Source organism: Ahaetulla prasina, chromosome 8, assembly GCF_028640845.1.
Source record: "Ahaetulla prasina isolate Xishuangbanna chromosome 8, ASM2864084v1, whole genome shotgun sequence".
Taxonomy (NCBI): Eukaryota; Metazoa; Chordata; class Lepidosauria; order Squamata; family Colubridae; genus Ahaetulla; species Ahaetulla prasina.
The window spans coordinates 4,607,070-4,623,669 of NC_080546.1; the positions used below are offsets into that span (position 1 = coordinate 4,607,070).

At 44.7% G+C, this 16,600-nt stretch overlaps 1 protein-coding gene across 1 annotated transcript; it reads left to right on the forward strand.

The window, feature by feature from the left end:
- The first annotated feature begins 4,463 nt into the window (after positions 1-4,463).
- On the forward strand, positions 4,464-6,745 carry LOC131203126 (5-hydroxytryptamine receptor 7-like). Its single transcript, XM_058193068.1, has 2 exons — positions 4,464-4,867; positions 5,974-6,745. Exons 1-2 carry the CDS (start codon positions 4,464-4,466, stop codon positions 6,743-6,745), a joined length of 1,176 nt encoding a protein of 391 aa, XP_058049051.1.
- The last annotated feature ends 9,855 nt before the right edge of the window (positions 6,746-16,600 follow it).

Consider the following 16,600-nt stretch of genomic DNA (forward strand, 5'->3'; position numbering starts at 1 on the left):
TCAATCCTTCTTTCTCCCTCTGACATTTCCTTCACTTCCTTCCTCCCTTCTTTCCTCCTTCCCTCTTTTCATTTTTCTTATCTCCTTTCCTTTCCAGCCATCCCTCTCTTCTTCCTCTGAGATTCACTTCCTTCCTTTCTTCCTTCCTCCCTTCCCTCCCATCCATCTCTCTCTTCTTTCTCCTTCTGACATCTTCTTCCCCTTCGTTCCTTCCTTCCCTCCCTCCCTCCTTCCTATCAATCTTTCTTCTTTCTCCCTCTGACATTTCCTTCTCTTCCTTCCTTCCTTCCCTCTCCCTTTCCTTCCCTCTTTTCCTTTCTTCCTCTCTTCCTTCTCTTCCTTCCTCCCTTCTTTTCTTCCTCCCCTCTTTTCCTTTCTCCCTCTCTCCCTTTCCTTTCCATCCATCCCTCTCTTCTTTCTCCCTCTGAGATTCTCCTTCCTTCCTTCCTTTCTTCCATCCATCTCTCGCTTCTTTTTCCTGACATCTTTCTCCTTCCTTCCTTCCTTCCTTCTTTCCTTCCTTCTTTCCTAAAAATCCTTCTTCTTTCTCCCTCTGACATTTCCTTGTCTTCCTCCCTCCCTCCCTTCTTTCCTTCCCTCTTTTCCTTTCTCCCTCTCTCCCTTTCCTTCCCATCCATCCCTCTCTTCTTTCTCCTTCTGACGTCTCCTTCCCCTTCCTTCCTTCCTTCCTTCCTTCCTTCCTTCCTTCCTTCCTTCCTTCCTTCCTTCCTCCCTTCCTTCCTTCCTTCTTCCCTTCCCACCCATCCCACTCTACTTTCATCCTCTGAGATTCCCTTCTCCCTCCCTCCCTCCCTCCCTCCCTTCCTTTTTTCTTCCCTTCCCACCCATCCCACTCTACTTTCAACCTCTGAGATTCCCTTCTCCCTTCCTTCCTTACTGCATTCCTTCCTCCCTCTCTCCCTCCTGTCAATTCCTCCTTTCCTACTCTCCCCAACTAACAGGGAGAGGAGATCTGGGAGCAAAAATTCAGGAGCAAACCAACCTTTGGGGCCGACTAGGCAGAGGCAGGGAAGTTGAGGCATCTGGTCTCACTCCAGTAGCACATCTGGGGAGGCCGGAGGTACCTCCAGAGAGGCATCGCTCTCTCTTGCAGTCAGAGCCCTGGATTGCATCTTTCCTTCTGACCACGGAGGACACAAACTGTGTTGGTTCTCGTCTGCCTCCCGTGCAGCTCCAAGCCCAGGAATCACGGACTGAAGAATAAGACTGGGCAGAAGATGCCACAAGCCAAGAGGAGATATTGGCTACCTTTCTCTTCTCTTTTGCCTCTTTCAAGGTAACATTCCACCCCACCCCTCTCATTCTTTTGAAAGAAGATCTCAGCTCCTGGTCCTAAATTGCACGAAAGACCAGAGATATTTTTTTTCTCATCTGGCCTGTTGCTTGACGAAGCCAGAAACGAGATTCAGTGTAAGATCCGATCCTTTGTTTTGGAACATTATTTTATTTTGTTTCTTATTTATTAAATGTATTGACCGCCCGTCTTACCGCGAGCTCTCTCGGCCAAGTTCCTCCTCCAGTCTGACACTTTTAATTCTTGATCTGCAAAGATCTCCCTTTTAATATAATATGCTGTTAGAATGGCGACAATCCAGCGGATTGCTTATCTTTTCTTTGATAGAAAAAACTTTGCCCCTGAAAGGGAACGTAAGCGATACGCGGCTATGAAAAGCCATTTTCCAAAAGCAATTTTTCCACAGATAATGGAAAGAAGAAAAGAAAGAAAGAAAGAAAGAAAGAAAGAAAGAAAGAAAGAAAGAAAGAAAGAGGGTGAGAGAGAGAGAGAGAAAGAACAAAGGAAGGAAGGAAGGAAGAGGGAGGGAGAGAGAGAGAGAAAGAAAGATAGAAGGGAGGGAGGGAGGGAAGGAAGGAAGGAAGGAAGGAAGGGTGAGAGAGAGAGAGAAAGAATGAAGGAAGGAAGGAAGGAAGGAAGGAAGGAAGAGGGAGAGAGAGAGAAAGAAAGAAGGGAGGAGGAGGGAGGAGGAGGAGGGAGGAAGGAAGGAAGAAAGAAAGAAAGAAAAGAAAGAAAGAAAAAGGAAGGAAGGAAGGAAGGAAGGAAGGAAGGAAGGAAGGAAGGAAGGAAGGAAGGAAGGAAGAAAGAAAGAAAGAAAGAAAGAAAGAAAGAAAGAAAGAAAGAAAGAAAGAAAGAAAGAAAGAAATTGCAGAAGTAAATCCAGGTTAGTTTATTGCACCAAATTAACAGTCTGGTAGCAATTGAAAAGTTAGAATAGAATAGAATAACAGAGATGGAAGGGACCTTGGAGGCCTTCTAGTCCAACCCCCTGCCCAGGCAGGAAACCCTACACCACTTCAGACAAATGATTATCCAAGAAGCTTCTTAAAAATTTCCAGGGTTGGAGCAGTTAATTATGATTGGTGAGCTACTTGATCAAGATGTAAGAGGGGTTATTCTTGGAACAGGACTTCAGGTCCTGGCTAGGTAAGGAAGAAGCAAATGACAGATCAGAGGAAAAATGAAGAACCGGAGATACAGGCGGTGAAAATGATTTTTACTGTTTGTGGCTATTTCCTTGCTGAGCGTCTTCCATCTGTTCTGACGCTCATAAAAAAAATCTGCCCAAAAAACATTCCCTTTTCTCTGCTTCGTGCAAATCCTTTTGGTGTCATCTTCTCAGAATTCTCCTTTTTTGGTAGTATAAAGTCAATTTTGATTCATTTGCAAATGCCTCCTATTTAATCATCTGTCTGAGGATAATGCAGCTGAGGCTGTTTCCACCAACACTTTAATTTCCTTGCATCGGATTGTGTTGTTTTACTTTATCATTTTATTTTACTCTTTTATTTTGTCTTTACTTTTCATTTAACGTTCTTTTTATCGTTTGCCAAGTTTTATCCTATCATTTAATTGAGTCCATTCTATTATTTTATGATTCGTTATGATTCGGCGCAGATATGATAGAGGAAGACGGTGCAGATAAATCGAATAAGCGTAAAGAGAATGATGGATTATTACTCACCACAGAGCGGGGAAAAAATGGATGGAGGGAAAAATGGTTTGGGGTTTGAGGTGGCAGAGCCAACAGCTTCAAACCAAAAAGAGATTTTATTCAGTCCTGATTCCACTGGGAAATGGCTTCTCTTATTAAGCTCAGAATAGAGAAAAAAGAAATTCAAGATCATTGTGTGGTTAGCGAAAAAGCTTGAACTAAATGAAATTCATGTGTTCCTCAACTTACGACCACAACTGAGCCCAAAATTTATGTTGCCAAACAAGACGTTAAGTGAATTTTGCCCCGTTTTACGACCTTTCTTGCCACAGTTGTTAAGTAAGTCATTGCAGTTGTTAAGTTAGTCACACGGTTGTTAAGTTACTCGGGCTTCCCCATGGCTTGGCAGAAGGTCGCAAAAGGGGATGACTCCAGGATACGGCAACCGTCATAAATATGAGTCAGCTGCCAAGTGTCTGGATTTTGATGATGTGACTTGTGGGGCTGTCATAAGTGTGAACAATGGTCCTACGTCATAAGTCGCTTTTTCAGAAGGGGTTGTAACTTCAAATGGTCACTAAATGAACCGTTGTAAGTTGAGGACTACCACCATGTTGGTTGTGTAGCTAGGGACCTTCCTCAGGTATTTATGGAGGAAAGGATGAAGTATCTCTATGACTTTGACTCAGGGGGTGAAATGTAAAATTTGCTACTACCGGTTCTGTGGGCGTGGCTTGATGGGGTGTGTGTAATGTGACTGGGTGGGCGTGGCCAATTATTTGTTTATTTATTTAATTTAAAAGCATTTTTTCAGCCGAAGAGGTTGTAAAAAAATGCTTTTAATGATCAGGCAACTCAGCTGGGCTTGCCAGAGGAGCCTTTTAAAAGCATTTTTTAAGCAACCTCTTCGGCCGAAGAGGTTGTAGAAAAAATGCTTTTAAAGGGTTCTGATGATCCCCGCTGAGTTGCCCGATCGCCAGAACCTTTTAAAAGCATTTTTTTAACAACCTCTTCGGCCAAAGAGGTTGTAGAAAAAATGCTTTTAAAAGGCTCTAACGATCCCAGCTGAGCCGCACGATCATCAGAGGCTTTTTTTTTTTCTTTTAAAAGCATTTTTTCGGCCGAAGAAAAAAATTATTTTAAAAGTAAAAAAAACAAAACTCTGATGATCGCGCGGCTCAGCTGAGCATGGGGCGGGAGGTTAGGGATTTTTGCTACCAGTTCTCCGAACCACCCACTACCATCGCTACCGGATCGGGTGATCCGGTTCGAACCGGGAGCATTTCACCCCTGTTTTGACTTCAAGGTCAACTGCTGTAGCTAACCACCCACTGTTATGAAAACCTAAAGCCAACTCATGGTCCGTTCCTATTCTCCACGCAGCCGTCAGCTTGAAGATGTTGATAAAGATCCAATCCAGTCAACTTTGGGAGCTGCGACCTCTCCTTGTGGAGACCACGAAGCAGGAGCCTCTCTTCCTGGAAGTCAACATTCATGACTGACGGACTTTCCCAACTCAATGAACCGAGGGCCGTACTCTCCAATGCCACCAACTCCACCGATTGCGGAGAGGACATCGTGCTATATGGGGACACGGGGAAAGTGGTCATTGGGATAGTCATCTCCATCATCACCCTGCTGACCATCGCCGGGAACAGTCTGGTGGTCATTTCCGTCTGCACCGTCAAGAAGCTTCGGCAACCGTCCAATTATCTGGTGGTTTCTCTGGCCGCTGCGGATCTGTCCGTCGCCCTGGCAGTCATGCCTTTTGTGATCATCACGGATTTGGTGGGAGGCAAATGGCTGTTCGGAGAAGTCTTCTGCAACGTGTTCATTGCCATGGATGTCATGTGTTGTACGGCGTCCATCATGACCCTCTGCGTCATCAGCGTGGACAGGTAAGGGCTGCGATGAGGGTCTTCAGGTTTGATCATAGAAGATGGGAGTGATCAGAGGTGATCATAGAAGTACAGCTTGGAGATGACCAGGGGAAACTAGACCTCCTCCATCTGGGGTCTTCCAGGTGTGTTGGTCTTCAAAGACTCTATTGAAGTCCGGCACATTAGAATAGATTAGATTTAGATTAGATTAGATTAGATAAAATAAGATTAGAATTAGAATTAGATTAGATCACATTAAGATTATATTAGAATAGATTAGATTTAAATTAGATTAGATTAGATCTAGATTAGATTAATTACACATTAGATTAGATAAAAAGATTAAGATTAGAATAAGAATTAAATTAGATCACATTAAGATTATATTAGAATAGACTAGATTTATATTATTTATATTAGATCTAGATTAGATTAGATTACAGATTAGATTAGATAAAATAAGATTAAGATTAGAATTAGAATTAAATTAGATCACATTAAGATTATATTAGAATAGATTAGATTTAGATTATATTAGATTGATTAGATTAGATTGATTAGATTAAGATTAAATTAGATTAGATTAGATTTAGATTTAGATTACAATAGATTTAGATTAGATTGATTAGATTAGATGATTAGATTAGATATTAGATATTAGATATTAGATAATTAGATATTAGATAATATTAGATATTAGATTAGTTTACCTCTTAATGTGATCTAATCTAATTCTAATTCTAATCTTATTTAATCTAATCTAAATCTAATCTATTCTAATATAATCTTAATGTGATCTAATCTAATTCTAATCTTAATCTTATTTTATCTAATCTAATCTGTAATCTAATCTAATCTAATCTTAATCTTAAATACCAATTTCCCACAAAAAAAAAAAAAGATGAGAAATCATTGTTACGTGACTGCAGGATTCTGCAAATAAGTCTGGGTTGCCAAGTGCCCAAGATGTGATCATGTGACCATAGAAGGGGCAGCCATTGGAGCTTCTAATCCGGGTCATAAGTGACCCTTGAGGAGGTCTGTTATCACTTTGCATGTTCGCTAAGCGACCGGTCGTAATTCGAGGCCTCTCTGCACGCTCAATCTGCACCCATGTTTTCCAGATACCTGGGAATCACTCGACCTTTGACCTACCCAGTGAGACAAGACGGGAAACTCATGGCCAAGATGGTCTTTGTGGTTTGGCTGCTTTCCGCCTCCATCACTCTCCCTCCCTTGTTTGGCTGGGCCAAGAATGTCACGGTGGAGCGAGTGTGTCTCATTAGCCAGGACGTTGGCTACACCATCTACTCCACCGGCGTAGCCTTCTACATTCCCACGACTGTTATGCTGGTCATGTACCACAGGATCTACAAAGTGGCCAAAGCCAGCGCTCAGAAACACCGTTTCGTCGACTTCCCGAGACCTCACGACCAGGACCGTATCGTCTGCGTAGACTCTGGCGTACGGCTACCACGGAGCACCAAACGCAGCCAGGCCACCGTGGAGTGTGCCACGTTGTCCAAGTTTCTTCAGGAGGACCACAAGAACATCTCCATCTTCAAGAGGGAGCAGAAGGCCGCCAGGACCCTCGGCATCATCGTGGGCGCCTTCACCGTTTGCTGGCTGCCTTTCTTCTTGATGTCCACCGCCAGGCCTTTCCTCTGCGGCAGCCGATGCAGTTGTATCCCGCTGTGGTTGGAGAGGACTTTGTTGTGGTTGGGTTACACCAACTCCCTCATCAACCCCTTGATTTACGCCTTCTTCAACCGTGACCTGAGGACTACTTTCTGGAATCTTCTGTGCTGTAATTATCGGAACATTAACCGGAGGCTTTCGGCGGCAAGTATGCACGAGGCCTTAAAAGCTACCGAAAAGCATGAGTGTGTGTTTTAAAACACGGAAAACTTTGGCAATATTAGAAATTTGGCCCTCTTCTCAAAAACTCCTACCCACCCACAATTGGTGGGTAGGACAGCAAAAGTGCATAAAATCTCACTGAGGTAGGCATTCCTGGTCTTGTACAGAACCCACAATTAGATCTCAATAGAAGATAATATTTGTAGCTCAGGGTTGAACTGCGGGCTCCTTGGTGCTCTCTGAGCTTGGTGGTTTTATTACAGACGTTTCATGACCCAACTAGGTAACATCATCAGTTCCAGAAGAGAGGGAGGTTTATGGAAAGGAGGAGGAGGAGCAGGAGGAGCAGGAGGAGGTGGTGGTGGTGGTGGTGGTCGTGGTGGAGGAGGAGGAGGAGGAGGAGGAGGAGGAGGAGGAGGAGGAGGAGGAGTTGATAGAGGAGGACTATGAGGTCCTTAGTACTCTCTGAGCTTGGATGTTTTCTTTGTAGACATTTCATGACCCAACTAGGTAACATCATCCATTCTAGAAGAGAGGGAGGTTTATGGAGAGGAGGAGGAGGAAGAGGAAGAGGAAGAGGAGGAGGAGGAGGGCAATGACGACAACGACAATTATGAGGTCCTTAGTGCTCTCTGAGCTTGGATGTTTTCTTTGTAGACATTTGATCACCCAACTAGGTAACATCATCCGTTGTAGAAAAGAGGGAGGTTTATGGAAAGGAGGAGGAGGACAACAACGACAGTGATGATAATGACAACTATGAGGTCCTTATCGCTCTCTGAGCTTGGTTGTTTTCGTTGTAGATGTTCCATTACCCAAACTAAATAACGTCATCAATGCCAGATAGAAGTGGGGTTTATAGAGGAGGAAGAGGAGGAATGCTCGTATATTTAAAGGTAATTCAAGGAAGACACGTTCCTTTATGCCTGCCCCATACAGAGTCGCTTAAACACAATTACCTAATTTTGTTTGTCGAGTGAAATAAAGTATTATCTGTGTCCCACACGGACCTCAACTTCCAGGTGAACAACCTTTGTCTTTCTGCCTCCCTGAACCTGCCTGTCAGCCTGGAACAAATCGATGGTCAAAGGAAGAAACAAATGAAGAGGGTTGTGCAGCTGCCAATCTGACCGAAGGACCTACAGGGCCACAGAACCCCAGGAGAGAGTAGAACAGAAAGTTTGGAGAAGACGAGAAAAGGATCCAAACGTCAACATCTAAGTTGAGTGTTGAATGGTGTGGGAAGCTCCACCTAGAAGAATGTAATATTTTAGGAAATATTTTTTTAAAAAGGCAGAATATTATATTTCCCCAAAGGAGAAATGGAGAAACATGTTCTTAGAGGCAGAAAGCAGCCCCCAAATCTTTCTTAATTGCCCGCAGCAGACACCAGCACTTAAGGAGATCACGAGATTATTGAAAGAGGAAGCCAACTATCTAAATGGCTCCATTTATAAGCAAAGCAAATACTACCGGCAGAAGCCCGTTCAAGATAGGATACATATAGGCATTCCTCGACTTATGACCCCAATTGAGCCCACAATTTCTGCTGTTAAGCGAGACATTCGTTAAATGAATTTTGCCTCATTTTACAACCTTTCTTTCCATGGTTGTTAAGTGAATCACTGTGGATGTTAACTTAGTAACACAGTTGTTAAGTGAATCTGGCTTCCCCATTGACTTTGCTGGTCAGAAGGTTGCAAAAGTCGATCACATGACTCCCGGACACTGCGGCCGTCATAAATATGAACCTGTTGCCAAGCATCTGAATTTTGAACATGGGATCACAGGGATCCTGGAAAGGTCACAACTGTGGAAAAACAGTCATAAGTTGCTTTTTTTTTTCCAGTGCTGTTGTAACTTTGAACAGCCACTAAATGAGCTATTGTAAGTCGAGGACTACCTGTATTTCGAAATGCCTTGCAGCAAAGATTGACAGCTAACAAGAGCAGAAGGGATAGGATTAGAACCAGCAGCATTAAGCCACAATAGGAATGGCCTGACACCAATGGTGCAATTCAACATTTTTTACTTCTGTGGGGGTGGCTTGGTGGGCGTGGCAGGGGAAGGATACTGCAAAATCCCCATTCCCTCCCCACTCCTGGGGGAAGAATACTGCAAAATCCCCATTCCCTCCCCACTCCAGGGGAAGGATACTGCAAAATCCCCATTCCCACCCCTCTCCAGGGGAAAGATATTGCAAACTCTCCATTCCCTCCCCACTGCTGGGGGAAGGATACTGCAAAATCCCGATTCTCACCCCTCTCTAGGGGAAAGATATTGCAAAATCCCCATTCCCTCCATACTGCTGGGGGAAGGATACTGCAAAATCCCCATTCCCACCCTTCTCCAGGGGAAAGATATTGCAAAATCTCCATTCCCACCCCACTCCTGGGGGAAGGATACTACAAAATCCCCATTTCCTCCCCACTCCTGGGGGAAGGATATTGCAAAAACTCCATTCCCACCTCCACTCTAGGGCCAGCCAGGAGTGGTATTTGCCGGTTCTTGGAACTGTCAAAATTTCCGCAGCTGGTTCTCCAGAACCTGCTGGATTTCACCCTTGCCTTTCAGAACACAAAAGCCCCTTCACTGCAAGACTCCCTGAACAATCCAAAATTCAAAGTCATGGAAACCTATAAGGGTCCATCTTTTTTTTTTTTTTTTTGCATTTATATCCTGCCCTTCTCCGAAGACTCAGGGCGGCTTACACTATGTCTTCATCCATTTGTATACTATATACAAAGTCAACTTATTGCCCCCCAACAATCTGGGTCCTCATTTTACCTACCTTATAAAGGATGGAAGGCTGAGTCAACCTTGGGCCTGGTGGGGCTTGAACCTGCAATATTGCAAGCAGTTGCTGTTAATAATAGGCTGCATTAGCCTGTTGCGCCACCAGAGGCCCCTTCAACCGTTTGATCAGCTGGGACTGTCCCAAAATCACATGCGGCTAATGGTGTTGCATTATCATCAATCAACGGACCCTTCCTTTCCAACCAGCCTCCATTTTATTTCCCGTGTCTTTCTCCCGGCTTGGACCTGAACCAGATGGATTTTCTTTCCGACGAGTATATTTACAACGGTGACTTACGACCACCCCAGAAACACGCTGCTGTCACTGACATTTCTAGCTATCAATTAAACACAGACCTCCTTCCAGGGGTGAAATGTAAAATTTATTTCTACCGCTTCTGTGGGTGTAACTTGGTGGGTGAGGGGGGTAATGTGACTGGGTGGGTATAGCCAACTTTTTTTTTTTTTAACTTTTAAAAGCATTTTTTTCTACAAACTCTTCGGCCGGAGAGGTTGTAACAAAAATGCTTTTAAAAGGCTCTGACGATCAGGCAACTCAGCTGGTATTGCCAGAGGAGCCTTTTAAAAGCATTTTTTTCTACAACCTCTTCGGCCGAAGAGGTTGTAACAAAAATGCTTTTAAAAGCCGCTGATGATCCCAGCTGAGCCACGCGATCATCAGAGGCCGAAGAAAAAAATGCTTTTAAAAGTAAAAAAAAAAAAACCACCTCTGATGATCGCGCAGCTCAGCTGGGCATGGGGGAGGGGGGCAGGGATTTTTGCTACCGGTTCTCCCGCCACCATTGCGATCCGGTCTGAACCGGGAGCATTTCACCCCTGCCTCCTTCCCAAAATGCAGCCTGCCTCCATGGACGTGGATATTTCTTCCAAGAATGGCATAATAAACTGTCTTGGGTAGTCCCCGGTGGATCCCGGCACAACTGCTGTGATTTCAAGTAACATGTAACAAGAAAAGTCGTAACATGGGGTAAAAGCTCCCTTAAGAAATGTCTCGCTTAGCAACGTGAATTTTGGCCTCCGTTTGTTGCTCGTAAGTCGAGGATATTATCTATATCGTGTGCTGAATAAATGAAAAGAGGGATGCGATGGGATGCTTGGATGTAGCCCAGCCCAAATAGAGCGGATGCTGAAATTAATGTTCAAATTAATCGGTCATTATTGTAAGCAGTAAACCTGCCACCAGCTCTCCAGAGCCCCGTGGATATTTTTATTTCTTAAATGCTTGAGTAGAAAATTTAGCACTGCATGAAACGGAGAGAAATCGGTCTGATCTGAAGCTAAAAATGCCATATTTTAAATCTTTCTGGCGCAGGTTGATTTTAAAGGCAGGGGGAGAAAAATCAGATTTTTCCAAGTAGAAAGGTATCAATAGTCCTTGAGGTATGACCACAATTGAGCCAAAAGAATTTCTGTTGCTAACTGAAACCTTCGTTAAGTGACTTTTGCCCCACTTTAGGACTTGTGAATAGTCACATGTTGTTAAGTCAGTGACAGGGTTGCTAAGTGGATCTGGATTTTCCCGTTGACTTTGCTTGTTAGAAGGTCACAAGAAGCGGATCACGCGACAACCCCCCCCCCTCCCCGGGCCACTGCCACCGTCATAAATAGGAGTCAGTTGTCAAGCGGCTGAATTTGGATCACGTGATCACGGCGAGGTTGCCACGGTCGTAAAGTGTGAAAAACGGTTCTAAGTCCCTTTTTTTCTCTGCCGTTGTGACTTTGAATGGTCACTAAGTGAACTGTTGTTAAGTCGAGGACTGCCTGTATTGCAGAGTCCAGAGAAGAGGATAGAAATAGAGTTTGCAGGGGGTCTTGGAAAAATAATTTTGGTTTTTCTTCTTCCCTGGCGCAGCCTTTAAGATAAAGGCGTCCAACGTTGGGAACTTTAAAGTCAGTGGTGGGTTTGCTCCCGGTTCGGTCCAGTTCTTGCAAACCGGTAGTAAAACCATCGGGAGGCTCTGCCCACCCGCCCGAACGTCATTATGGACGATCTGCGCATGTGCAGAAGCGCGTGCGCTCCCGTTGCAAACTGGTAGTAAAGATAAGTAGAACCCACCCCTGTTTAAAGTGCTCCATCACTGGAGATTTCCAGAATGGACAAGCGTTTGTCTGAAATGGTATAAGGTTTCCTGCTTGAGCAGTGGTTTGGACTAGATGACCTCCAAAGTCCCTTCCACCTCCGTTATTCTATGTTACCGAACGAACGTTGCCTCTCTTTCTTCAGTCCTCTGTCTCCTTCTCTCTTTCTCCCCTTCTCGCCAACGCAAACACCCCATTTTAAGCCTGAATGTAATGATCTAATTTCACACTTCTTACCCATAATAATTATCTCAGCTGGATGGTTCCCTTTGTCGTAACGCGAACCCCCTGTTTCCATTCCTCCGGGGGGTGGGTGGGGGTGGCATTTATTTAATTAACATGACCTTTTCCCGACATCGTTAAAGGCTGCATTGCGAAATACGGGTGAAAAAAGAAAGAGGGGCCCAAATTTGGCAAATGGAAATGAGCAGAATTAACAATTTTTGATAAGGAATACAAAATAAAAGTCTAGATCGTGGATATTTCGGTTCTTGGAGGTAGCAGAAGGAAAGAGAAAGAACTGGAAAAAATCCCAAAGTACAAAGACCTTCAAATAGAAACACGACGACTTTCTAAAAGAAAATAAAGGTAGTCCCAACGCAGGTAGTCCTCAACTTACGACCACAATGGAGCCCAAGATTGACGTTGCTAAGCGAGACGTGTGTTCAGTGAGTTTGGTCCCATTTTACGACTTTTCTTGCCCCGTTCGTTAAATGAATCGCCCTAGTTGTTAAAGGAGTAACACGGTCGTTAAGTGAATCTGGAATTCCGATTGACTTTGCTTGTCGGAAGGTCGCCAGAGGATCACGTGATCCTGCGATGCTTCAACCGTCATAAGTGTGAATCAGTTATGAACCACCCGAATCTAGATCAGTGTGAATAAATGGTCCCAAGTGACTTTTTTCAGTACCGTTGTAACTCTGAACAGTCATTAAGCAAACTGCTTTAAGTCGAGGACTACCTGTAATCCTTGACTTAACAACAGTTCGTTTAGAGGCCAAAAATACAATGGCATTGAAAAAAACAGACTTACAACTGTTTTTCTGCATTTACGGCCGTTGCAGCTTCCCCGTGGTCAAAATTCAGATGCTCGGCAACTGACTCACACTTATGACGGTCGCAGTATCCCAGGGTCATGTGATTCCCCTTTTGCGACCTTCCGACGAGTGAAGTCAACGGGGAAGACCGATCCACTTAACAACCATGCTGCTAACTTAACAATCGCAGTGATTCACTTAACGACTGCGAGAAGCAAGGCCGTGAAAATAGACAAAACTCACTGAAGAACCGTCTCTCTTAGCAACGGAAATTTGGGGCTCAATTGTGGTCGTACATCACATACGCCGACCCCGTATTCTATCCACCTTGAGGGGCCAAGATAGGTTGGAAGTGTGAGTTGTCTACGTCACTGAAATCATATCTTCTTTTAACAACCCCATAATCCCTTGCGGGATGGAATCTGGGCAACTGAATGGTGCTAGGAGAGTGTTTACTGGCCGGATGCCCTTCCTGTTGCCAATGCAGAGTTTTGTTCGGCAGATATATTCTCATTGTGCCCAGAGAGGGAAATATCTGCCTCTATCTAGGATCAAACTCACAGCCTCCTGATTGTGAGGCGAGAGCTCCACCTCTAGGCCACCACACCACTCCAAAGGTCCCCCTCTAGCCATCGTCATCATCTTTTAACGACCCCGTAATCCCTTGAGGGGTGGAGTCTGGGCGACTGAATGGAGCTAGCAAGCTGTTTACTGGCCGGATGCCTTCCTGTTGCCAATGCAGAGTTTTGTTCGGCAGGTAATATTCTCATTGTGTCCAGAGAGAGAAATAACTGCCTCTACCTAGGATCAAACTCACAGCCTGCTGATTGTGAGGCGAGAGCTCCGCCTCTAAGCCACCCCCCCCCCACATTCCTGTCCGTGGTTTTCAATTATGTAGACCAGTTGGAACATGCCCTCTGCCCAGAAATACAACGAAACCAATCGGAAACCAATTGGAAAATATTTTGTTCTGGAGAAATTAAACTGATTCACACATGGATTCATGTCTTAGTTGATTTTTCATTTTAAATAATCAACAGAGATTAAAAAAAAAAATTCTGGCATATTTAGCTCAAAAATTTGTAGTACAGGCGGTTCTCGACTTACCACCACAATGGAGCTCAAAATTTCTGTTGCTAAGCGAGACGCTGGTTAAGTGACTTCTGCTCCATTTTATGACCTTTCTTGCCACCATGGTTAAGTGAATCTCACTGCGGTTCTTAAATTAGTAGCCCGGTTGTTAAGTGAATCTTCCCTGTTGACTTTGCTTGTCGGACGGTCGCAAAAAGGGGATCCTGTGACCCCGGGACATTGCGACCGTCGTAAATGTGAGTCGGTTGCCGAGCGTCTGAAGTTTGATCATGTGACCACGGGGAAGCTGCAACAGTCGTAAGTGCAAAAAGCAGTCGTAAGTCTGCTTTTTGCACTTACTTTTTGCACTTCGTCGGTCGTAAGTCGAAGGAAAATGGCCAAAAAGGAAAACAATAGAAAAAGGAATAAAAGCGTAAGAATGTCAAAGCAGCACATAACAGTGATATAACAAATCTTTTTGCCATCGCGTGCCAAAAGTGCGGGGAGTGGGGGGGGGGTGTCACACGCGTGCCTGCTCACACCCATAATCCTTTGCGCCCCGCCCTCCTTGCATGCGCATACAACCCCACCACTCCGCGCTCCCCCGCTTTTGGCCCGGTGGGCCCGGTAGGCCCATTTTTTGCTCTCCTCAGGCTTCAGAGCCTTTCTAAGAGCCTGGGGTGTGTGTGTGAAAAGAGCCTTCCCCACCCCCACCCCCGGAAACGCTCCAGAGGTCAAAATCGACCCGTTTGCCGACTTCCGGTGAGACGGGAAGGCCTGTTTTTTTCCTCTCTTCAAGCTCCAGAGCCTTTCTAGGAGCCTTGGGAGGATCAAAATGGCCTCCCCCCTCCCGGAGGCCCTCCGGAGGCCAGAAACAGCCTGTTTTTCTACTGCCGGTGGGCCCAGAAGGCCCAAAAATCAGCTGGCCGGCGTGCACATGCACATTGGAGCTGAGCTCGCGTGCCTACCAATATGGCTAGGTATGCCACCTGTGGCACACGTGCCATAGATTCGCCATCACGGGCATATAAAATAAAATTTGTACAAAATGTTCTATAGATCAGTGGTCTCCAACCTTGGCAACTTTCAGATTTGTGGACTTCAACTCCCAGAATTCCTCAGCCAGCTTCCACTTATCTTCGCTACCGGTTTGCAAACGTGACCCCGTGCGCAGATGGCCCAAGATGACGTCCGGGTGGGTGGGCGGAGCCTCCTGCTGCCGCTACCAGTTCTTGCAAACCGGTGCAAACCGGCAGAAACCCAGCACTGGTTACATGTAATAACAGCAGCTAGGATTATAGATGCACAAAATTGGGGAAAAAACGGCAGTGTACCTCCAGAACAAATGGTAATAAAGGAAATATTAGTACGGGCCGAATAGGGCAGATTAACGATGGACCTTAAAGATAAAGGGGAAACAAGAGTATTACTCAATGTGGGAGTAATTGTATAAGTGGCTAGATAGCAGGTGCCGAGATTAGAAACTTAATAGTGAAAGAAGATTAACCAACTAGAAACAAATACAGGGATATAGATATATATAAGAATATATACTGTAAGGAATATTTCTATCGGACGGTACATGACTATGGATTAAAATGTATAGAATGTGAAATATATAGAGCGCTATTGTACAACTAGGAAAATAAGGGACATAAATATCACGTACGATATCATGTATTTAAAAGAGACTATGGTGTATGAGTACGAGAATAGTGATTACCATCAGGGTGGTATCATATTATGCATATTTAAAAAGGACTAGATACAACCAGTACACTGTTGTTGCAAAACTGGAAATGTGGTGTAGAATAAAGGAAAAGGCATAGTAAAAACATTTAAGAAAAAGAAATGGAATCAAAACGGAGCGAGCGAGAGCAAACCTTTTATTTAAAACAAAGCAACTAAAACGAAAATGCCTTCAAAGGGCCTTCTGTAAATTCACCCGCGGTTGGTTTTGCTCCCATCGTGTCGGCATCGCAATTGGGGGAAAAGGCTCTCTTCTCTTGCTCCCACCCACTCACCATCTGCCAAAACCTTCAGAAGTTTTATTAGGAAAAAAGAAAATCAAAATTATTTATTGGAAGTCGTCTGCTTCCAGACCGTGGGGGGTGGGTGGGTGGGTGGGTGGGAGGTTTTGTCCAACACAACATCCTCCAGATTTGTTATAATAACCCTCACAAAATTGGCTTTGGTAGCTTCAACAGTGGAGGATTTGGGATCCAACCCACCCAGCTAGAAGCATAGAATCCTAGGGCTGGAAGGGACCTTAGAGGTCATCTAGCCCAGGGGTCCCCAACCTTTCGGACCTCAGGGACCACTAAATTCATAATTTTAAATCCCGCGGACCACTAATATGTCAACCTCCCCTGAAAATAAACCCTCCCCTGAAAATAAGCCCTCCCCCAAAAATAAACCCTCCATGAAAATATTTAAACACATGCGCAGCCGGTCCCCGCCATTTCCTCTGGATAGGGTTAGGGAGCCAGAGCTGGAAATCAGGTAAGATGGCAAGAGGATCCCCGTCTTGCTCCATGCGCCCCAAATTAATAAGACCTCCCCGAAAATGAGGCCAAGCGCTTATTTCAGGGTTCAAAAAAATATAAGACAGGGTCTTATTTTCAGGGAAACACGGTATGTAATTAATTCCCATATTGCAATTGAGCAAAACGACTTAGACGGGGGTCTGTGAAATCACTAGCAATGCAATCTGGAAAAATAATAGAACAAGAGAGGCTGGCGGAGACCTTGCTTTCATTCTCTAATTGCGTTGAAGGCTTTAATTCCTAATAGCGAATTCTGAATACTGACCCCGAAGAATTAATCACTCCTTTGAGGTCTCTTTTGTAGGCGTTCCCTCCCGAGAGGAATCGAATCACATCCTGTG

Coding starts and splice junctions, on each gene's coding strand:
- LOC131203126 (XM_058193068.1), top strand. CDS start 4,464: ATGACTGACGGACTTTCCCAACTCAATGAACCGAGGGCCGTACTCTCC. Junction 4,868..5,973: donor TGCGTCATCAGCGTGGACAG/GTAAGGGCTGCG, acceptor CATGTTTTCCAG/ATACCTGGGAATCACTCGAC.